At 39.1% G+C, this 23785-nt stretch overlaps 1 protein-coding gene and 1 long non-coding RNA gene across 2 annotated transcripts in view; both read right to left on the bottom strand.

Annotated features, from left to right (window-relative positions):
- Nucleotides 1-21291, bottom strand: part of frmpd4 (FERM and PDZ domain containing 4) — a 28365-nt gene extending 7074 nt beyond the window's left edge. The window contains exons 1-8 of the mRNA XM_046053178.1: nucleotides 20826-21291; nucleotides 13335-13451; nucleotides 7667-7827; nucleotides 7248-7368; nucleotides 4057-4102; nucleotides 2703-2807; nucleotides 1487-1594; nucleotides 988-1119 (exon numbers count right to left, since the gene is read on the bottom strand). Coding sequence (XP_045909134.1) covers nucleotides 988-1119; nucleotides 1487-1594; nucleotides 2703-2807; nucleotides 4057-4102; nucleotides 7248-7368; nucleotides 7667-7827; nucleotides 13335-13451; nucleotides 20826-20866 — 831 coding nt within the window. The 5' untranslated portion in view covers nucleotides 20867-21291. The remainder of the gene's footprint in view (nucleotides 1-987; nucleotides 1120-1486; nucleotides 1595-2702; nucleotides 2808-4056; nucleotides 4103-7247; nucleotides 7369-7666; nucleotides 7828-13334; nucleotides 13452-20825) is intronic.
- Nucleotides 21292-21364: 73 nt separating this feature from the next.
- Nucleotides 21365-23785, bottom strand: part of LOC123973289 — a 16394-nt gene continuing 13973 nt past the window's right edge. Inside the window, exon 3 of the long non-coding RNA XR_006825591.1 lies at nucleotides 21365-21478. This is a non-coding gene — a long non-coding RNA (uncharacterized LOC123973289). The remainder of the gene's footprint in view (nucleotides 21479-23785) is intronic.

The raw sequence follows: 23785 nt of genomic DNA, 5'->3' as shown, positions 1-23785 counted from the left end.
AAGAAGTAGTGATTTTCTTGATGTACTATTTCAGAGGTGTATTGATTTCCTCTAACTCTTGGTAAGAAAATGAATAAGCATATTTCCCAAAATTTCAAGCTATTTCTTTAACATAGAGATGCACCGATCCATCGGCCGGTGACAGTTTTCAGCTTAATTGGCCATGACCGGTGACCGGGGCAGATGAGTTTCACATATCTGATTCTGTGCCGACCAAATTTACACGCATGCTGTGCTGCACGATGTTTAACGCCATGCGCACAGTGGCACAGACAGTTGACTACTGTCACAGCCACACACATGCTTCACCGTGAGTGAAGAAGACACAATGCTCGCAATTTGTAATACCTGTAACGCCTGTTTCCCCACACAGACTTGGGTGGATGACCCCAGGTATATTAATGACCCATTTTAGTACTTTTCATAGAAACAAAGAGATTGAGTATTATGTTAGAAGATGAGGAGTAGATATTTTACAAGCACGGACCCGGTATAGTAACATTGAACACACCTGGTTGGTGCCTGCGTCAGTCAGTAACACGTTGGTCTCTGCCGTTTCGGTACGCTACGTCATTAACAACAAGCCTCCTCCACACACAGCTTACCTGCTGCTGTGGAAACTGAACTCTAAGTAGTTTGTGAATAAACACTAAACTAAGGTTGAGAATTAGGTAGAATCAAAATGGTAAAATAAGAAATACCCAACTAGAAAAAGGGAATTTTATTTATTTATTTGTATTTTCAGAAAGTTACAAAAATGTTAGACAATCTGAATTAGCCAAGAAAATATGTCGGTGCATCTCTATTCATTATTACACATTTATCATGTATAATGTGTATAAAGAGCCTGTAGTTTTGCTCCTGTTGTACTGCAGGATTAATATCAAAAAATATTTATTGTATACTGAAGACAAGGCTGGTGTGCCATCAAGTCTGTTATTTAACTGCTTCTCTCCTGTCTAGTAGCACCCAAGAGAGCTGTCTCACCTGAGTTAGCATCTCCTGCTCATGCAGCAGCATGAGTTTGCTGGCAGATCCCTCAGCTCTTTGCTCCAGCATCAGAGAGAAGTGCTCAATGCTCTTAATGGATAGCTTTTCTTGCAGGGTCAGGATGACGTCCTTTCACACAGACAAAGTCAGAGTTAATACAATATGAGAAGCGTGCAGATGCAGCAGCTCAGTGCCATAACCATAAATCACTTTCACGGTTGAACACTACTACAACACAATCTGTATTTCAACTGCAATAGATACAAAACGAAGGAAATGTGGATTGCTGACCAAGGTCTCCCTGTTCCACTGTTAATTAAGTTCAAAATGCTGTTTGTTTGAATTCAGAAAAGGTTCTGAAGGCCACATGAAGGGAGGAGTTTGCACTTTCTCATGTACGCTGCAACTGTGAATAACATTCAACATTTAAACTGAACATCACTTTAGATTAAGCAACTGCATTTCATAGCGAAGCAAGGTTCTTTAAAGCACCTACCTTAATGGATGTGTTGCTGTCAAATTTAAATGATTTAGTCTGCCCGTTCTCCAGGTACACCTTCAGAACATTTGGCATGAAAAGAAGCGAGTTGTCCTTCACCATTTCCTGAAGAAGTATGAAGAACAAATCTCACTTTTTCTGATTGAAAGTTGTATTTATATTTTCGCTTTAAAATGCATGGGAGTTGGGTTTGAAAACACTGCAATTAAAACACCCCTGGGAGATTATTGCATATTCAAGAACTCAATATGGAGGATTAAAGGAGTAGTTCTACATTTTAGGAAATACACTTGTTTTCTTTCTTGCTGGGATGAGAGGATTGATACTACGCTCATATCTGTACAGTAATTATTAAGCTACAGCCAGGAAATGGTTGTCTTGGCTTTGCATAGAGACATGGAGGAAGGAAAAACAGCTCGCCTGGCTCTGTAGGTAACACAGTCTGTCTACCAGCACCTCTAAAGCTCACCAACGTTATATACCAGAAAGTTACTGTTCCCAGCCAAGAAATAGTCTGACACGTAACCCCAACGTAAAAACCACAAATGGTAATTTTGGTTCTTGTGTGGATTAAAGAAACACTATATAACATGTTAATTAGTGAGATTTTAAAAGATGCTGGTATACGGATTTGTTTTTACCTGTGGAGAGAAAAATCCACATCCAGTCTTAAGCTAAGCTAAGCTAAGCTAAGCAGCTGCTGGCTGTAGCTTAATTTTTAACCAATCCAGATACTGTATGAGAGTGGTATTGATTTTTCTCAGCGAGAGAGAGAATTAGCTTGTTTCCCATAATGTCAAACAACGTCTTGAAACATGTAAATGAGCTATTGTGATTCTTTTTCACATTTCATTTCATTTCCATGACATTTTTCATCGAGTGAAAGTAGTACAATGTATCACAATGATGACGCTGTCTTTTTTGCTCAAATGACTGCCTGATAGTCTCCTCACTTTGTGGTTGTTCACTGAAAAAACTCTTCTCTGTGTGACTCATCCAACATATCAGGGAAGCTCTCTGCGAGAGTGTCCCCCTTTTTCTGTCAAGGATATACACATGCCAGTGATTTTAGTGTGATGAAAAGAAAGGTGCATTTTTTTCACTCATGCATCACTCTCCTCTATGCCATCTTTTGGAGTTCAGGTCTGCTGCTGTTGTCTCCTGTTCAGAACCTAGATGTGTACAGAATGAATCAGTATTCAATGTGACTTACAGGAACCTGGCCATTGATGATGACCTCTTCAGCGAAGCGGACTTTAACAGGATTAGTCTTTAACTTGGCCTTTTTGGCTGCGCTGATGAATGCTGATTTGGGGGACTTTTGGAGGGAAAGAAGAAAAACAAAACAGAGATTTAAAGGACACTTTAAAGGATCACTTCCTCTAGAGATGAGTCATGTGTTTTTTTCAGCTCTGCACAATTCAAGGACATGTTCCCTTCTTGAAACACAACAACCTCACATTTCTGATGCAATTAACGTGGCTCTTTGTAAGAGCACAAGATGGAGGACACCCTCACTGCCGGTATGTCATTGAGACTACAAAGAAAGGCCCGGTAAACTGAAGCAATTACAGGCTGGATTATTAGAGCTGCTTCGTCCTCTGAGTATTGTGGAAAACTACACCCATTTTGTTCTGCTAATCAATTATTCAAGTTTAGCCGCAGTTTTTTTTAACACTCAGCACTCGTCATGCTGAGCTTGTGAAACACTATGATACTGAATAGGGGTGTGACGATACACTTAGCTCAAGAGACAATACACGATATTGGGTTCAGACCTTCTCCTGAACCCAATATCGTGACGAGACCAGATTTGAACTATTTTTAAGAAATCTTCAATGACAAAATATATGACTATATATGAAATGTTGCATATTTTTTGCATCTTGTCTGTCACCATTTATTGTTTCCACTGGGTGCCCCAAAATGATGCCACACAAAAGATTTAAAAGCAGCATCTTCTATGCTTATTTAACACTCGCACTCCGTCATGCTTATATCGTGACAGCTTTTCACCTCAACAACAAATATTGTCACGTTTTAATATTCACACCCCTAATTCTGAACTGAATTATTTATTGAAATGCACGATGAATGGATGTATTTATAAATTAAGTTTTAGGAAATGTTGCATGGTATAAAACACTATGATTACTGCCATGGTGTATAGAGAATTATCAGATTTAATTTACAATTCAAGCATAATTCCATTCCCAGTGTCTTATTATGTGAACTGTAAACAAAGGCCGAATATATGCTCCCGGCACTGTGTTCAACACCATCTGGTGCTCCGTGACTAGTAAATGTTGATGTGGAGGGTTCATCTGAGGTCTTGTGAGGATCTGACGCTATAACACAAGAAGACTTGGATAGACCACAGCAACTGGACTCCCTTTGAGTTAGCAGGGCTCCAACACTTAGGTAAGGCATTACTGATACAGTGCCAGTACAAACATATGGCATGATTAATGACTTGCTTTCAGAGTCAACAAAATAATCAGCTCCAAACACACAAGCAGCCTATCAGAATGTATTAGGTTTCTTTCATAGAGAGTAGAGAAACTTACTGGGTACGGCTGAATAACGGTCAATAAAATGGACTCCTTGCAGCTCCTGAAAGACACAAAAAGCATATTTTAATGAAAGATTAATTTGTAATAAAATATTGTAACAAAAAAAAAGTACCAAAATACTGTGGTTAGGGAAATGTGGAAATATTTCAGTTTTCTTGGAACCAGTTATTGTTATTTTTGAGATATCATGGTGGACGGTAGCAGGAGGAACATTGTGTCCCAGTGATGCTCCTGGCAGCCCTGTCTTGCCTCCATAGTGTGGAGTTTTTCTGCAGAAACTGAGCCCATTCAAGGCCACAGGAGCTGTGAAGGAGTGGCCACATGGGCACTTTTCCCTGTACTAATGTACTATTTACAGACTGCCGCACAGGTCATATGGGGACCAAACGCTCACAGCCACTCAGCTGTGTCAGTGAAATTAATCTAATGAGACGCATGAATAAACATCAACACCAGCATACAGCTAAATCACTGTGAATGGTGCAGGTGGCTACAAAAATGTCCACTTCAAAATAAAATACTAATAAAAAAATACAATGATGGAAAGTTTAGGTATTTTTGCAAATCTGTGGTCATCTACAGTGTGTCCATAAACAGAAAACGGTGACAACAAGTACAGTAGTTTAATTTAAAGAGTGCCTTTATAAAGTATTCACCTCCCTTTGAGTTTTTATGTTTCAAGTTTAATTTAGTTTAATTTTATGTTTAATGGGCCTTTTTTGAAAGTGAAACTTTGACATGTGCTTTTCAATCATATTTTTACTGAGTTGCTTGGAGTGGTCATTTGTTGTCATGGTGCACCTAACAATACTGACTCACCAAAAGTTGGACCTTCCAGATACAGATGTATTTAAGATTTTGTTTAGATTTCTCAAAAAATAAATAAATAAATAAATTTATTTTCCAAATCCCACATTTACAAAACAAAGACCCACAATCCTAATGACAAAACATATAACAACGACACTCACATTTGACAACATATGAGGTTGAGCTTTTGCCCCAGAGCTTTTGTTTGTTCTATCTGTTGGTATGGTTGTTGGTTATAACTTTTATGATATGATTTCATGAAATTATCTAAATTATCTAAATACAGTTTCTCTATATAAACGCCCAACTTTTATCCTTCACCAATACCAATATCAGATTATCAATGAATCCGTAATTCCACATTTAAGACAATTCCCTGATATATTACTAATTTACATAACTTTATATTTTTATCAATTTTCATTTATTGTTCTATCTCTTGTTAAATTCCAATATTCCCTCCACCTTAAATTGATATCAGTTCTCCTTAAATCTTTGTTCCAAGAATGTATTTTAGATAGCACCAAAGTGTCTACAGAATCTGATTTCTACAGGATTCTGTAAACTTTACCAGCTAATTCATTATTTGTTTCTGAATAATACATAATTTATTTTCTAAATTGCTTTGCTGTCCAAATAAAAAAGAAGGATGGATTAGATTTTGTAGTTGCACATACCTGAAAAACTCTGCATTAGACAGACCAAATTTGTCAATCCAAATTAATCCAAGGAATACATTTGTTTGCATTCATTAATTCATCATTTACAGTTTCAATCCCTCTCAGGTGATCTTCATTTAACTATTTATGTGACTTCTAAAACTAATTGGCTGCACCATTGATGCTTTATGTGTGTCCTATTAAAGGGGATGAATATTTATGTATTAGTATTTAGTATTTTATATTTACAATTATTTAACTTTGTAGAGATCCATTTTCACTTTGACATTGATCTTCTGTTGATCAGTGTAGTGAACAACGTTGTGGATTTGTGCATTTTATATTGAATAAATTTGGAGCTACTCTAAATTTCTTTCTCCTCCCCAGAGAAGAAGGGGAAGGGTCAAAGTTGCTTTCTCTAAGTGCTAGCCCGACCATAAAACTGGCACCTTTTTGATTCCGAAGCTGATAACGCGGGGCCTGACTGTTAAACTGACAAAGAGACACGAACCAGCCATTGGCATTTCCCTGAACAGCCTATTAAAACTGCCCCCCCCACACATGTTTCCGTGGCAACTGACTTTGCTCTATGTTTATTAACTCATCAAAGGGACCTCTCGTGCTTTCTTCTCTTCGCTGTTGGCTCTCTTCCGCTCTGCTCGGCTCCCTGGACGCTTCGGCACACGTGCGGCGTGCCTCGCCAGGCAACGCCCTCAGACTCGGCCAGCGAAACCGCCCTTTTGTTCGCCTGAAGCTACACACCTGAAGTGCCGCGACATCGATCTGCCTTCAGTTTGTTTTATTTTCTTTATTTCTTTTGTTTGTTAAAGTTATCAGTCCGTTAAGTTACACTGGACTAATTCAGGAACGACCAAGTTCCATTTTAAGCCTTTTTCGTCGAGCCAACTTCACTGAGGTCAGACCAAGCCACGTGGTCTCACCAGCTACAATGAAGGAAACCTGAAAACAGCCGAATTGCCAGACGGAGGAGGCGTTTTCAATCAGACACGGAGAACCCCGGAGAATCCCTAGCAAAAAGCCAGGATCGGGCAGCTAGCGTGGGACCCGTGCGACAGGCCAAAAGCAGGCTGTCGACAAGCAGTAAGACTTAACACACGTTCTGTGATCAGATATTTCCCTTTTGACTCCTAAAATCATAGCATTAGTTTACTTTCATTAGCTCTTCTATGCCGTATGAGTCAAATTCTTCCCACAATCGAACCTCCAGGCTCATTGTTCAGCAAATGTTTATGTTCCCTGTATCCAACCATCTTCTTATCACATTAGTTAGAGAATAAATTCACTGTAATATAATCAAAAGCTGTGTGTGTTGCCTATTTCTACGTCCCTGCCGAGAGAATTGACCCTTTAGATATGAGACTGACTGACTGATTTAAGATAATTGAGTGATTATTAACTAACTGATCACTAGTAATAATTGTATAATTATTAAAACTACCTAGAGGTCCGGAGACTCTAGGATTATAACAACTCCGTTGGTGCCATGAAATGAGGAATCTGGTTGGATTTTATGAATAATAAAATTCATAACTGGGTATCAATTCTCATAAATTTATTAAATTGCATAACTAAATTTAGGTTTGCTACATCAGTGTCGAAAAAAGCCAATAAAACATGAGAACTGTCAAGAAGGGTGAATACTTTTCATAGGCTCTGTAGGATCATCAACAACAGGTTTAACAACAGGCATCTCACCTTAGTGTGTCGTCATACCTGACAAGGTCAATAACCCTCTCCCTGGGTGCTGAACTGACTGGCTCATCATTAATCATGATGATCTCGTCCCCTGGGATCAGCTTGCCTTCTGATGGACCCCCTGCCAACACACGCCAAACGAGAATTAAGTGGTACAAACTGTGCACTGTCATGCTATTTGTCTTGATTCTCTTGGTTTCCTGTCTTGCGGCTCAAGGCTCTAATGAATGCTTACTCATTGAGCGCTGTTAAAATCAATGAATCATCGGCATGAACTACAGCCTGAGCGGGTTTCCCTCTCTCCCTCCTAGCTACATATTAAGGGGATTTCATCTCCTTTGGGGAATGTGTTGATAATAGCCATAGATTGAATGAGTCACTATTGGATTAGAGCTCACTGTGCAGCCAGATCACTTTACCTGGTGTGACTGAGCGGACCACCACAGGTTTCTCACTGCCTGCCACAAATCCAAAGCCAAGCACTGGGTCTCGTCTCATCTCCACCTTCCGGGGCGTTGGTGTCGCAAACTTGTCCCCGTCCAGACGGACCTCCTCCAGGGAGCTGCTCTGGGAGATGTGGCTATGCGAATGACAAAAACAATATTTTCTGTTGTTGTTGTCGTCACTACTAATTGTTTTTTGTTACACTGTGAATCGCTGCTTTTGTATGCACTGAACCCACAGAAACCACAGAAACTTCCATTAATTCCAGTATTATTATAATTGTAAAATGGTACTGTAAGACATATTGTAAGGAATTGCTAATCTTTGCTGTGTTGAAAATGTCATTACATGTCATTGCACCATGCATTTATTTGATTTTGAATATATATTATAATTGAATAATGGTATGTAAACTGTATGGGTACAAAGAATAATTGAATCTTGAACCCAAATATGTAATAATGTCAACTGCAGCTGAAACAATTAGTTGATTAATTAATGAGCTGATTAACAGAAGTATGTTCAGCAATTATTTTGATAATTGGCTCATTAAGTTGAAGTTTTAAACAAAAACAGTCTCTAGTTAGAGCTTCTTCTCTACGAGGATTTGCTGCTTATCCCTGTATCATTGTAAATTGAATATCTTTAGGTTTTGAACTGACATTTTCTTTTTTAGAACAAATGATTAATCGAGAATATAATGGGCAAACTAATCGAAAATTGATAGTTTCAAAATGTGAAGCCTGAACTAATATAACCACTAAAAATTATTATTATTAAAAAGAACTGCCTTCAAGAAACAATGACAGCTGCAACTCAGACAGGAGAAAGCTGTTAACAAGGACAGCAGCAAATGTAAATACTAACTGTATAGAAAATGGTTGTTTAACTTGAATATAAATCCCCAAAATCAAGACAGATATTGCCAGATATTGTTTTGAAATAAGGAGTTTGTGCAATTCTGCAAAAAATAGAACATGTGGGCGATGGTATCAAGCTCCAATGTTTGTATTCTCACATTGCAAATAATCCACTGTGTGCTTTAGCAAGTTTTGTGTAATACTCACACTAGAATAGGCTTTTGCCACTCTAATACAGATGTGGAGTGTCATGCTGTTTAAGATTGAGAGTTTGAGATTTTCTATCTCATTGACTGCAAGAATTCTGCCATCAATAGCTGGCAAACCAACATTGTATGGTATCTTATTTCACCCTTTACTTCAATCCTTGCAACAGTTATTCTTTTGGCTTTTTTAGTTCAAAAATCTTGCACAAACTATATGTACTGTAGCTTTCACATACTCATACAGTGTTTCTCCACTCTCCTTGGCTGCAAAAGCAGCAGCAGTAGCAGCTCTGTATGGTGCCAACAATGTTGGTTAATTAAAGCCGTGGGCAGACAGTGTGTAATTCAGTTATTCTTGACACATGTACTATTCACCACTAAATACTAACAATTAATCTTTCACAGCACAAAGGCACAGTGCGATCTGTCAATCGCAATCCCAATACTATGAAAAAAACAAGGGCAAAAATATGTTCAAAGCGAAGTGATTGTCAACTGATATTCTGGAGGAGGATTCAACAGTTCCTTTCCAGATCTATAAACCAGAAGAAAAAAAACCACGTGATCTGTCAGAAGGGTGTAAAATACAGCTGCTTAACAGATAACGGAAGATGACAGGACGTGAAAAAATATTTATACCAACCTTTATTTTTTTTTGTGGTAATATCAGTCCTGAACTATAAGTGAACCTCACATTCACCTTTACAGAGAACTAAGACGAAATAACCCTTTAAATCCAATGCTCAGGCCTTAAGTAAACCTAATCCAAAAGAAAACGATATACGACAATGTAAGATAAATATTAAACATTGACTTTACTAGCCAATTCTAGTAAAACAGGGCCTTTATTGTTTGGAGCAGGGTTAAGAGGTCTGCAGCATATAGCTACAGAGGGGAACAGACTTTGCTGAGCCTTAAAACTAACCACCTTCTTATCAACAATCATCTATAAAAGATAAAATAATTAATAATAATGTAATTTGCTATCTCCTATGGCTGGTATTCTCTTTAATTTGAAGAGCTATTACTGTACCAGTTTCTTGAAAGTTTCTCAAAATTAAGAAATTTTACTTAGATCTGACAGCTACCCATTACAAGGACAGATGTTCTTATCCCTCCTCCCACTCCCTTGTTTTGCTCTGCATGCCTTTGTCATGCAAAAGGGAGAGAATTACTAAGATACCTTTATAACAGTATCAAATAGTAACTTGTAATGAGACTGAAGTCGAGTATTACTTAAAAAGCATAGCAAAAACATCTTCATTGAAGAGATTTGCCCCAGTAACTTACTGTATCATCACAAGAACAGCTCACAAAATGCACACTCATTCTCTCTCTCTCACACACACACAGTGAGTGATTGAAATACATGCACCCATTGTGCCTCACTACTATCTCACTAAATTATGGGTGAAAAAAATATTACTGGCATCCTGAAAATATGGACAAAACAGAGCAGAGAATAATTGTGGGAGAGTATATGAGAGGAAGACACATTAGACACAGAAAAATGGCGTAACAAAGCATTACATTTCGTAGCCGTTTAACAATAATTATGTCTGTCCATTTAAAAATGAATAGGCTAAATAAACACAAATGCCTCGAATTTCACCGCAGTGTGGAACATTATTATGGGCAGGCAGAAAGACTGGTAATGGTATGTGCAAAGCCTGCAGTAACAAGACTCAAAAAGTGGAGACATAAAAAATAATGAGCTGAGTAGGTTTTCTCTGTACCATATTTAATGACTGTATCTAAGGAGAAACCCTCATTCCGTCATATTAAAAATAAGAACATGTTTGTGCCAAATAGGTTCAATAAGTTTAGTTCCCTTTGGGGGCTTATTTACCAAATATAATTTCCATGTGCAAAAATAATTAGCCCTAAAATTTGTTATTGTTATTATTTTCATGAAAACAGCAGCGTATGTGTTATTGAACAGGACTGCATAAAAATGTGAGGGTGAGAAACGCTATCAATTACAGAGTCAATAAATAAATACAAACTAAGCACTAGTTTGTTAACTTTATTATTTCATTCCCTACATAATGTTCCCATAATATTCATGGTCGTAGATACATCTGGTAGGTTTTGACTTTAAAGTCTACTGTCTTTGACATTATTTTGTTACTCATATGATGTCAGTATAATATTATAGGGACTGTTGCAAAATATTCACAACACACCCACAGGATTTTCCATACCCAACCCAGCATTGTGGGACAACATAAACAGGACACCGTAACACACACCGTATAATTACTGGCAGTTAGAAGCCAGAGGCAAGAAAATCAAAAGGATTATTAATAATTAGTATCTGGTGCATTTAGTAACCATTTTTACATAGCTTTTTAATTATCTAATTTCAGTGCAACTAGCATGTCATAATGTATCAGTTAAATATCTGATTATAGTGAACCATTCAAGTTCAAAATTATTTCAGTGGCACTCTCAAGCCTCCATACAGGGGTCTGAAAAAATCTTTATTTTCATTTATTTCCCTCCAATTCCTTTAAATATAATAATTTATTCTAATGCCTCTTCAAGTGACCCATTTTGTCCTCACCCTTCTTACCCCAACATTAAAACAAAGAATTTGTTTCATATTGATACCATAACAAGTAAGACCACTCATAACAACAATTACTGCACAGTGAACTCCATCACTTTACAATTCTGAAGGTCCTTCTCACACCCGCCGTTTGGATTTGTGCGTCAGTTTTATCTCTCAGAAGACAAACTCAACAGATTGTGCACAAATCAAAACCATATGGACCTGTGCATTCAGAAAGAGTACTGTCTCCTCCCCTGCATGGCCACCTGCTAAACATGGCTGGATTCCCATTGTGCAGACAGCCATGCATCTAATAGTCCCTAATCATACTCATTAGCTGCTAGTGTAATTCCACAACACTCTATATAGCGATCAGAAGCCGCACTGTGACCTATACAGTTAACAAGATGAACAGAAATGAGCAGAAAGAAATGCCGTTCATAAAGCATATGAGTGGAGTAAGCTCATTACCATTACTCTTGTCCTGAAAGGCTGCTTTGAAAAGCTTTTACAACTTGGTGGTTATATCTGTACTGAACACAACCTTTTTTTAAATTATGCTATCACAGAGTTTTTATTGGCATATTTTTTGCTGTGTCACTCCCCCTTTTAGGGAACTGGCTACTTTTCTTCTAACCTCCCACATGAAAAATATGTCTTTTTGTCTATTAAATGTGGTAAACAAAATGGTGAAGTCATTTTAAATACTGATCATTTTACTGTGACATCTCTGTGTTCTGAAAAAAGAAATGACCATCCTGCCATCTCATGCTCGGCATTTATCGTTCCGCTTTGTTGAACAACTGCAGAATATAGTCACAGCAGTCTCTAAACATCACATCTACAGTATGTTAAATACCGCGTGCCACACTGTAAATATTAAATGGCTACTGCTTTATTCATGTGCTCCTGTCACGCAGACTAGACCTGTGTTCAATTGAGATATAACAACAAATGAGTCTCAGCACCCTGTAACCTTGACAAACTCAGATGGCCACAGAGAGTCACAGAAATGGACATTTGATTATTCATGAGTCTTCTTCAAATTTAGAACGCTAAAGCTGGAGACAAAACAGCCTCCATGATCTGCCTCATCCAGACACACACCGCATTCAGTACTTTCACTGCTCCCTATTTCTTACATAACTCCTCTGACATCACGCTTCTCATGCTGTAACCCATGTGTGACAAGTGCTCACCTCCTATGCCATGCAAATGTTGAATGTATGAAATGAATTGTTCTTTTGAAATTTATTTGTAGCTTTGGCAATATTGTTGTTTTATGCCAATAAAGCTAAATTGAATTGTTACATTTTAATGAATATGAATTGACAAGAAGTAATATATGAACAAATGAAAGAAGCACACATTTAGCAGATTTAGTATGCACAGGGGTTCGTAAGTGCAGCAATATTTTTAGATCTAGTATGAATGCATATTGCACATCTCTGGTGTGAAAAAAAATGGAGAAAAGCCCCAGCTGAATCAACAGAACGGATGAAACAAGCAAACAATCACTTGTTACATTAGAACATGTGCACACAAACATATAAAGAACCAGTGGAGCGTTTCTTTTTACCTGCCTGTACAGATATCCAGAAGTGCCAATTACGAAGGATCAGTTACACTGACAACACTATAACCCAGCATCCTCTGAGGAACGTGTAGACTCTCAGATCAAAACAAGTCCCCTGCACAGGTGAATTTCTTCATCAGCGGCAAAGTACACACACACACACACACACACACACACACACACACACACTCTCAAAAGCCCTCTCCTGCATTTGGGAGACTGCATGAGGAGTATTGTGGGTGTGTGAGAGTGTGAGAGAGAGTGAGAGTGGGCAGGAGCAGAGTGTGCGCAGCAGTGGAGGGAACAGAGAATCAGTATTCTGAATGCACAGATGGAGACAGTGTGGAGGCAGTGACGTGGCTGGAATAATCACAGGTTGGCAAAGCATCTGAAACATCTGGGACAGAGAAAGCTCCCCCTCTCTTTCTTTAAACACAGGGCACTTACTTGATGTAGCAGTCACGCCCCTCTCTAATGGTGCCCAAGTCCCATCCATTGGGGGGTCCCTGTGAAGCACTCCAGGTCCCTGAAGGGGGTGGCCAGCCTGAGGATTTGGTCCTCTGGCTGCAGGAAGAAAGGGAAGAGAAATTAAGCATATCAACTTTATATCATAACATGTGGTGTCAGTAAAAGCTACTTGCATAACACTTGTAGTATCAAGCTCCAAAGTTACATGAAAAATCAGTTAATGTAACAAATGAGTCGTCGGCTGACGTGAAACTATTCAACCTAAGTGACAAGAGAATGTCTGATTCCAGCATGATAAACAATGTTCCACAGCCACAGTTCACCCAGTGAATACGAATCAAATTAATTACGTAAGCTAGACACAAAGGCGGAGTTGTCATGCCTCACTCTTGTGCTTTGAGAGGCATGAAATTGGTTTCATTTCTAGATGTCAGCACATTCTTTCTAAAAAAAGCCCTGAGGAAGTTTCTTATAAAGTGCTTATTTGATTTGCTCAATGCCAAGACGATTTGATAAAGTTTATCAGAGAATACAACTATAGCTGTAACAATTGTTCACAAAACAATTGATTGTCGTCTATTACGAAGACAGCGCCTGTATAAATGTCTGATTTTACCAGCAAAACACAATTCTGCAAAGCCTTTTCCCTGTGCTACAAGTTGGCAGAGTGCAGGTATTCAGCAGAACTGTAATTGGTTAAAATGTTTTCATCTGTCCTTTTGTCTGCAACCCCCTACTCGTCTTCCCTTTATCTCTGTCTTTGTGTCTGCACACTGGTGATGCTATGAAAGCGGTGGCAGTAAGTTATGTCACTTCAAAGGCTTGTCTGCCGTGTAACAGGGCTCTTCGCATTCATTATTCAAAGCCCCTCTTTCTTTCCCTCTAAATGTTTCCCCAGTTACTGTACCAACGATAATGAAATGTGTTCAGTGCGCATGTCTCTGTATGACAGTGTGTGTTAGTGTGGGTGTGCCCACGAACGTGTCTGTCTGAGTGGGCACACGTGTCCGTTTCATGAGAAATGAATAAAATATTGTCTAACTTAGCACAACGTATAAGCTGAGACAAAGGTTAGAAATACTGTAAAGTCACTCAATGTCAGACACTTGGCTACAAAATAATGCAAGCTAAGCTGAAGTATATTCAGGGGCCACTTCAACTATTCAACAAAACTGTTTGATGTATTTAATAATAATAATAATAATAATAATTCATAAAAGAACATGCACTGTAGCAGAAAATTGTCTTTTTCTTCTGTGCACTACATTTGAAGTAGGGCTCGGAACACAGGAAGCAATGTGATTTATTCCCAATACAGTGGTGTGTTTGGGGGATATTAGTGTTTCCACATGGATATGGATTTATTTGACCTACACTACATTAGCTGGGAGCAGGCCTCGATGGTGTTTATTTAGAACACATTTCCTGCAGCTCAAATGATGTGTGTGGACACAACTGGATACTGTCTGACACTGTTGGAGCCATGTTCACCTCATTGACGAATCCTCCATTTCAGCTTCTGGGATGAAGCTAACAGCCATATTAACACAAGCAGTGTTTGATGTTGCTGGTTTTACTCAAGAGCTGGAACGTATAAAAGGTCAAAGAATTGTAGCATGATAGTATTTTTGCAGGATTACACCTTTAGAAAGGATATGTTTGACATTTCTCCAAAGATCTACAACATAATAAAGCATATTGTACTTACAGTTCCAGACACTGTGCCTTCAAAATATGTTTCTGCACTTACAAACTGTTCCCCTAAATCCATTTCCTGTCTCTGAGCCACAATGTCTCTGTGTTAACAGTACAGTCATAGATACTGTGATCTTTGATTTGTTTTGTCTGCAAGCGGGAGCTGCATTATGCCAGTGAGTCGCAGCAGTCCGGCTTACAGAGAGGCTGAAAAGTTTCACCCACTGGTGGACAGTGAAACTGATCTTCCTCAGCTAGCATTAATAAATGATGCCTGCACAGTCACATCAGACTAAGTAATCGAGCGCCAAGTGGGCAAGCCATGCTGCACAATTCATGAACAGGTTACCCAAGAGTCAGAGGGAGGACAATTAGAACAAGAGGTTCGAAGCAAATATGTTCCCAAAGGATTTCTGTAGGGGACAAATTGTACTAAAACTACAAAATGTATGGTGGCATTTTTGTACATCTCTCTGAATTTTACTTACTTTACTATTCTGTAGCAAGCAAAAAGTCATCTATGAGACATTCTCAACAAAGGGAAACATGACTCATAGTTCATAATCTAAGTACATTGCAACTACATGACTGACTAAGTCTTTATACTACAGCAACTAACATCAGGGATTTGGAACTACAGCGCACACAATTTTATTAAAAGATATAATTCTGTGCATCTATCTTGATTTCTTTATTAAGATATTAATAGTCTGTCACCGAAATGCATCAGTAACTATAATATGGAAGATAATATTTTTATCATCAGAAAGATGGGGAAAAGATCTCCATTCAGTCCTTCATAAAAATTGCATGAAGAATGTGATCCTTGCTTTATCACAGTAGTTCACTTTCGCTTTCATCTCACTGAATACAAGCTTGGTGGCAGGAAGCATTCTGGTGCGTTCTGAAGGCTGAAATCCTGTTAACTTAGGGAGTAACTATGCATTATAGACAAGCCACAGCTAAGAAGAGCACATTCAACACAGACAATTCAAGTTAGTTTGAATAATTTACACCAACAATCTCCATGAGGATTGGCTATATGAAACCACACGCTGGTGCCACATACCTGCCATTACTCATATTGAGAAGTGCATTTTTTCACGAAGCATTCAGAAAGTTGTTTGCAGCAATTTGTGCGTGGTAGCATTTCCTTAATCCTTATTACTTTCCCAGCATGCACTAGGCAAGAGACAGGGAAGTATCCCGGACAAGTCCAGAGAGCCATATTAATCACAGTTTTCCTTTGCATATGTTATCATTAATTAAACATTACATTATTCCCTTCCCAGTACAGCCAGTTTGGTGTGTGTGACTATGGGGATCCAGTCTCCTAGGATCTACTGTTTCCTGATGTTTGGGTACCATTCAGCATAGTTTCTGCCGCTTCAATACACATACAGACACAGACTTGATACAGTCATGCTGTCACAACTACATTACCGGTAGTAAACAAGAAATTTATAGATAGAATCATTTTGCTTGCTGTGGATCTGAAATCAGTGATAATCTTTGTCTGCATCACTCCACAATCACTGAACACACACCCAACTTTTTACAAAGTCAAATAAAAGTAAAAGGTATTTTTTCACTCCCCTTGTAGGACTTGAGCTACATGTTTAAGAGGCAGAGGAGACGCTGCTTTCTCGGTGCTCTTGAATTAAACAGAGACATTTATGCAGAGCTAGACCGCTAATGTGATTCTGTTTGGATATGAAATCTGTGGAGAGATGGCAGATGAGATGACCATCTCCTGGGAGGAGGCCAGGGAGTGGAGCAGAGCAGCGGCGCAGACAGACAGGAACCTCTCTGATTAAAAGGCCTTATTCCTCTTCTTTTTTTTTTTTAGACTACCTCCATCCTGTTGAGGGCACAAATGCACTGCCTTTTGTTTCAGAGAACATCTGCCCTCTGCTTGACTTCTCCAACCACCACCTTGGCTCTAATCTTTGGTCAATTTGGCAGCACAGTAGAACATGCTCCAATATATTTATTCTGTGCACTGCTATTTATTCTTAGCTGTTAAAGTAAAAGCTATCAGTGATGTATTTAGACATAATTGCTCAATTTCATGCTGCTGTTCTTGCTCATTCTGCAACTTTTTTGTCCACATTACATTGTGTTTTTTTGACATCAGAGAAGAAAACATTGTGTTTTATATACAAGAACCCACTTTCATATGAAGCAAACAATGATGAAACGGCATCTGCACAGCCAAATCAGACAGCCTGCTGATTAGAATTTCATACAATATTATTATTTTCAGAATAAGAGCATCTACTTTCCCCATGATTCCAACTGAATATTGTATTTCTGTGTTTATCTTTGGAAGCACTGATATCGTTGCCATGGGCAACCGCACTATCCTCAGCAGCTCTCTGGTGCCTCTATATAGAAAGGTTTTTGGTTAGTTAATCTCCTCTGGGTGGGAATATAACTGCATCTGGGAAACAGCCCACCCACTATGATCCTCCTGCTATTTTATAGTGAGTAAGTGAGCCTCACAGTCTCCCTGCCTTAAGTTTACCTGTTAATCAGCAAAACACCATGATCTTATATAGAGTAAAATAACAAATCCGAACTAATGTTGACTAGTAACTAGTGTTGAATTTCATATACATAATTTGTATATCCAGCTATAAAAAATAGACACAAAACTAAAGAAAGACATATGTTTTTATTATTACTCTGCATTTTCCCAAGGCATCCTTTGCTCCTTACAGTTCTATGTAAAACATTAACCAAATATAGTGATGAACTTACCCTGTGGGCACTGAACTAGACTTGGATTCTACTGCATCTCATTGTGATACTCACTGCTTTTATGCTAAAAGCTCTAAAGGACAGAACAAAATAAATGAGACCTTGTCCACCAGCCAGCTGGCTCCCATCTCTGACCCTGAGCCATTTCTGATATACTCCTGCCGGAGAATGACAGATCTTTTGGTCTTTGTGTACTCTGATGAACATTTAGGCTAATCAATTTGTGTCCAGACCAGTGATTTCCTGTGCAAAAAAAAAAACCAAAACGTTGAAACATGTCAAACAATGGCTCACAGAGTAGATTCAGACTTCAGAGCAGCTTCTTTCCTCAGGCTGTAACACTCCGAAATTCATCCTCAGCACTGATCCATGTAAAATAGTTTTATTTCTGTGACTTGTTATTTATCCACCCATCAACTGTATATCATTTTTGTATATAACTTTTGCTTTTGTGAGTAGCATAAAGGGAACTACAACTTCATCTTGTTATACAACCCAGTTTTGTAAAACAATAAATAAATCTACCTTGTACACCTTGAAACACAGCCAGGAATTAATTCATGTAGTCCAAGTAAATTAGCTTTAACTGTTCTTCCATATTGTTCATGTTGAGGAAAAATCTTCCCAATGCCACCCAGGGAAAAACATTATCTCACACATTTAATGAACACATCTATCTTTTATAAGGATGACAAAAATAGTTGCATCATCATACAATAACACATAATCTTTTTTTAACGTATGCAATGCACGCATGCTCAGCAGTCACCTATACAGACAGGTTTTAGCAAACCTACCGAGTTAAGCAATCACTTTGACTGAGTGATAATTAAGACTTTCTACATAAATACGTGACGCTCACGCTCATTATCGCCACAGTGCTATTGCTGACAAACCATTTATAAACACCCACGCAATGTACCGTTTAAGCACACCGGTCACAATTGTGAACGCATATTTTATTTTATTTCTGAAGCTCTAAAATCTGTATTGTTGGCTTTGGGGAAGAAATTCAACTTTTAAATGAAAAAATAGATTGTCTTGATTAAAATGGATCAATATCATGTGACAACTGTGAAAGGTCACATGACCAGATTAGTATGATGTAAGTAATTAACAGACAGAATTATGATATTTTGTACATATATTCTTTTAAGGGTCTACTACTGATATATTTTGAGAAATATACTCTTGCATAAATATTTTGCTCGTAAGTGGTGTAAATTTGTCAACGGTCACAATTGTGACCAGTACTATAACACAGTGCTTCAAAGTTCTACATGGAAAGATCAAACCAGAACAGCTTAAACAACTTTGGTCAAATGGCTCAAACTTGCTTTGTTCGATACAAGAAGACAGAGGGTGAGAGTTACTTATCTTTCAATGAAAGACCACCAAACGTGTGGAAATGTTTGCTAGATGGTGACACAACAAAGAATGACAGCAGACACATCTGGGGGCGTTGCGAGGCAGAAGGAAAAGACAATGAGGGAAACGTTGCCTTTCTCGTAGACCTCTAAATACATACAGCGGGTTTGTTCTATGTTCTATCAACCTTAGCAAAAACAGCACCCTGCTGACTTAAATTCTTGCTGGCAGCTGAAAGGGAGAAAACAAAAAAATGCCACTGTGGTAACTCATAATCGCATTGTGTGGCATTATTAACGGTGACAGGATGCAGTGATGTTGGTGGTCCACTGGGAGCCGCATCATGAATGTTGCCATGGAGGGATACTAACTGGAAAACAATGGTCCTATCATCTGATGTAAAATCCCTGCTACCTGCCCTCTTTCCTGCTGGAATGTTAAAAAAGAAGCTGCCTTTTGCATACAACAGAATGAACTAAATACTGATGTGCAATATTAACGCTAAAGTGAATTGCTGTAATTCTTTGTCATATTTCTGTCTATTTAAGAAAAAACCCAAAAGAAAATAAATGGCAGTGCAGTCTGTTTATGACTCATAAGCTCATAAGTGACATGTAATGCACTGAACGGGCATTCTTGTGACACATAAAGTATCTTGATTTAATCACGAATTTATGATCAGCTGTTCCCACCACCAGTGGTCTGTAGTGTTTCTGATGGAGCCAAATCCCCTAGGAGGATTACTGTCCACTGGGGCAGATCAACTCAATCTAGCAGACCCATGGGTGCATGAGGTTAGGTGTCTGCCCTGGCAATGAATGAATTCCTCAGGAATGTTGGTGTAAAGTATACTTGACATATCACATATTTGCCATCACGTCTTGTAAAAAACAAACTAACAAAATTTTCTGTTCTCTCTTAAACTGAAATTTGCCAAATGAAAAAAAAAACAGAATACAAATGAAAGCTACAATTTGGTAATGTTTTTATTGTAAAACAGAGGGTTCCAACTGCTCTTCATGTGTTCATCCTCCTGTTGGCCAGGGGTATGTGAACTTGACCATTCATATTTAATGATTCTAATGACCAAAGACCACGCTCCATTATTTATGTAAACAATGCTTATATTATACAACCACAATATAATGTCTGAAAATGACTGACAACTCTACTGTGAATTGGTGATCATTACCAATGGCCCTTAATTTGAAGCGATTTAAAATCTAAAACAAATGCAGGTCATTTTTGTAGATGTCATTTTGAAGTGCTGAAGAACATTTGTGGTTTCATGACACACATGGTCATAAAACATATACAGCAACAAACCATGATCACTGTCTGCAGTATAAAAAAAAACGAACAAACTTAGATACAGACAGTTTAGCTACATTAACTGCATCAGCTCCTGCATCCACCCCACTCCCATCTACCTCACTTGCTCATTCATTTCACAACATACATGACTGCACAACTTGCTCTCTTGAGCAATCAATAACTCAGTGTTTTTAATCACCCTGTTCCACATGTAATGCCTGTGTCACCATCACAATCATGCCTATATGAACATACAGAACACCACCTACTAGAGAACAAACAGGGACATACACAGAGAGGCAAATGCACGGCAGCATCCATCGGACTCACCCTGACAGCTTTGGCATCTTCACAAAGCTGAACACATCCATGTGTGCTGCAGACTGCAGTCAAAGCTACCAATTTACCATCTACTTCACTCCGGCTCCATTGTCCCACACTGTCTTTGGCAGCAAGGAATAAATAATTCAGAAAAAAAAGTGGAGCTTCCACAAGTCAGGTGGAGAGATTAGTCCTGTTGTCTGGGCTTCTGCATGGCTGAGTGATTGCTGTGTCCTCTCCTCAGCAGCGCAAATCCACAGTCCATGGAAAAGGATCTGGCACAGCAGCATCCCCCGGTTACATCCTTCAAAGCATGCCTCTGTTAGCTGCGTTAAGCCACCTTCATTTAATTTCCATCGCGGTGGAATGATGTGCGGGAGCCGCACAGTAACAACAGCTTTGGAGAGAGGCAGCCAGAGCTAGAGCCATGGGCAGAGGGAGGGAGGGAGGGACAGGGGTGGCGGTGGAAATGGGAGACGAGAGTGGGAGAGAATGTGAGAGGATGTGTGTGTGTGTGTGTGTGTGTGTGTGTGTGTGTGTGTATGGTTTCAAGGGCCACAAGAATTACTACTAAAAGGATGCAACCGGCTTCCAAGAATCCCCACAGGCTAGCCTCATCAATCCTCAACCATGTGCTGCGCTTCCAGAAATCAGGAGCAAGGCTGAAAAGGATGCGAGAGGTGAAATGACAGACACACTGCATGATGTGTACATAATGCAAAAGCAACAGAGGAGCAGTGAGAGCAGCCGAGAGACAGGAGGACCTGATGTGTGCCCCCAACCCCCCCACCCTCCCACCTCCCCCCAACTGAAGTCTCTGCCTCACAGCTGCACATTAGGATGCCCATACTGTACACCGCATTTGTTTTGACCTTTCAAAACAGTTCAGCTGCTAAATGCTTACTCTCAATGAGGCCATTCACGAGAGGCCTCCAAACATTTTAGCAACCCACCCAACACAAACAAACACACAGCTGACGCAATGGTCTCAAAAGAAGATCAGGAGTGCTACATCGCCATACACAGAATGGAATAACATAGTAGGTAATAAGAACTGGGTTTGTGTGATTAATCAGTGTCTAGAGGGGAGAAGATGGTGGGCTGTTGTGATTAACAGTGCTTCAAGTGGTTGGCTGCATGTTAAAAGATGCTTCAAGCATCTCAATTCCCCTGTGATATTTCTTCAGATCAAAATACATCAGGATACATTTTCGTATATTTCTCCGTCTAGTTCCAGATGTAGAGCAATTTCAATGTTTCAGTGCTTGACTTTCTATTTCAAATTGGGGTTTCAAATGCTGATAAACGGATAAATGAGCAGGAGAGTCATGAGAGTTTAAAACCAGACATATGGCAAAGGATAACTAACGCAGCAGATGAAAAATCACCACGTGTCTATTATCCCAAAGAGGAAGAATAACCTATCATAAATTGAACACCGCAGATGAGGCACCTCTGTCGAAAACCACCAAGAGCCAATTAGCCTTGTCTCTGATCCAAGGAGGTTTGATACTTCTTCATGTGGCTTAGACAGTTTTGATAAAAGGAACTCTCACAGTAATACAGACAATTTACTCTGTTATCCTGATCTGTGATGTGCCTACAGGAAACACCTAGCTAGACAAAGCTAACATCAAATATATTATATAAAAGACATCTGCTCCACCTGTTTAACTGTGTGTTTGAAGTATAAATATAGCTCAGAGTCAATAAACTGTGGAAACAAACTCTACCCAAAATAAAGTTACTTAAAGGGTTAAAAGGGGATATTCCCCTATTTAATTATATTCAATGTTGGTCTCGGCCAGGTGCTTGACAGAATAATAAACACTGTAATCGATATAAATGTCAGGTAGTAATGGATAAATAAAAACAAATACAAAGAATACAAATACTAGTTGAGGAATTTCAAGATACGATTTGTTACTGCTTCGACAGTCTGGTAGCAACCATCTTATATTAAAATGCCACAACTTGTATGGCTCTGCAGGGTGAGTCAACTTGCCTTTGCTGAGAGTGATACATGCAATAAAGAATGTTGTCACTTCCACTCAGGCTCAGATTTGTTCGTTGCCATAGAAAAGATGCAACTAGATGGGTAAAAGGGTGAGCCTCCTGATTTTTCTTAAAATCTCTGTGAAGGGACTCGAACCAATTGTTTAAAAGAAGTGAAGTGAAACGTAACTGTTTGGCTGATGATGCATCTCTGGAAGGGTACATGTCAATTTGCTTCAAATGCAGTCACGGTGTCCTGTGGCGGGAGGATTGAGGGACTCAGCGCATTCCGGACAGTTATGTTTGTCCACTTGTGCTTGCGCCCCAGAGGCCAACATGAGTGGCAAAGGATATTAGGGTCAGACAGAAGCGTGATCTAAGGAGACTATGGCTGAAGCTTTGACCGATAAAACCCCGCTGCCCTGCTGATCCCTAACTCTCTTCTCTTTTAAAACAGCTGATTTCAGTCATTCTGGCACACTTGGCCCCTTAAAACGCAGCAGTGCTCAAATTTAGCATGGCCTGCCTTTGGATCACGTTGCTTGCCTTCAAAAGCTAAAATATGCTGAGCATAACCACTTTGCATACATTTCTTGTTAGATAGATAGCAAGGAGATAAATGTATATGCAATGCTTAAAACCATCACAACACTAGAGTTTATCAGGGAATGTCCACAGAATGGGACTGGGACATCATGTTTCCATATAAAGTGTTATGCTGCAGATAGACCAGCATTATAGATTTCAGTGCACAGTACAGTAATGTGAATTTGTAGCTTTTACTGCTGTCTGATCCCAACTTAGCATTAGTGGGCCCTGGACCTCAACCAGATGTTTGTCAGCGGCAACAACTGCCCTCAGAAACCACCCTTAAGTGTCTCATGCGCTGCATTTTGTTAAATTTTTGTTTTGTTTGTCTGCCTATGACACACCTCTGAACCTCAACTTTCCCAATCTGTTAGTGCGACACTAAT

Source organism: Micropterus dolomieu, linkage group LG07 (genome assembly GCF_021292245.1).
Source record: "Micropterus dolomieu isolate WLL.071019.BEF.003 ecotype Adirondacks linkage group LG07, ASM2129224v1, whole genome shotgun sequence".
NCBI lineage: Eukaryota > Metazoa > Chordata > Actinopteri > Centrarchiformes > Centrarchidae > Micropterus > Micropterus dolomieu.
Note: the sequence above shows the minus strand (reverse complement) of the source record. Positions and strands in the feature narration are given on the sequence as shown.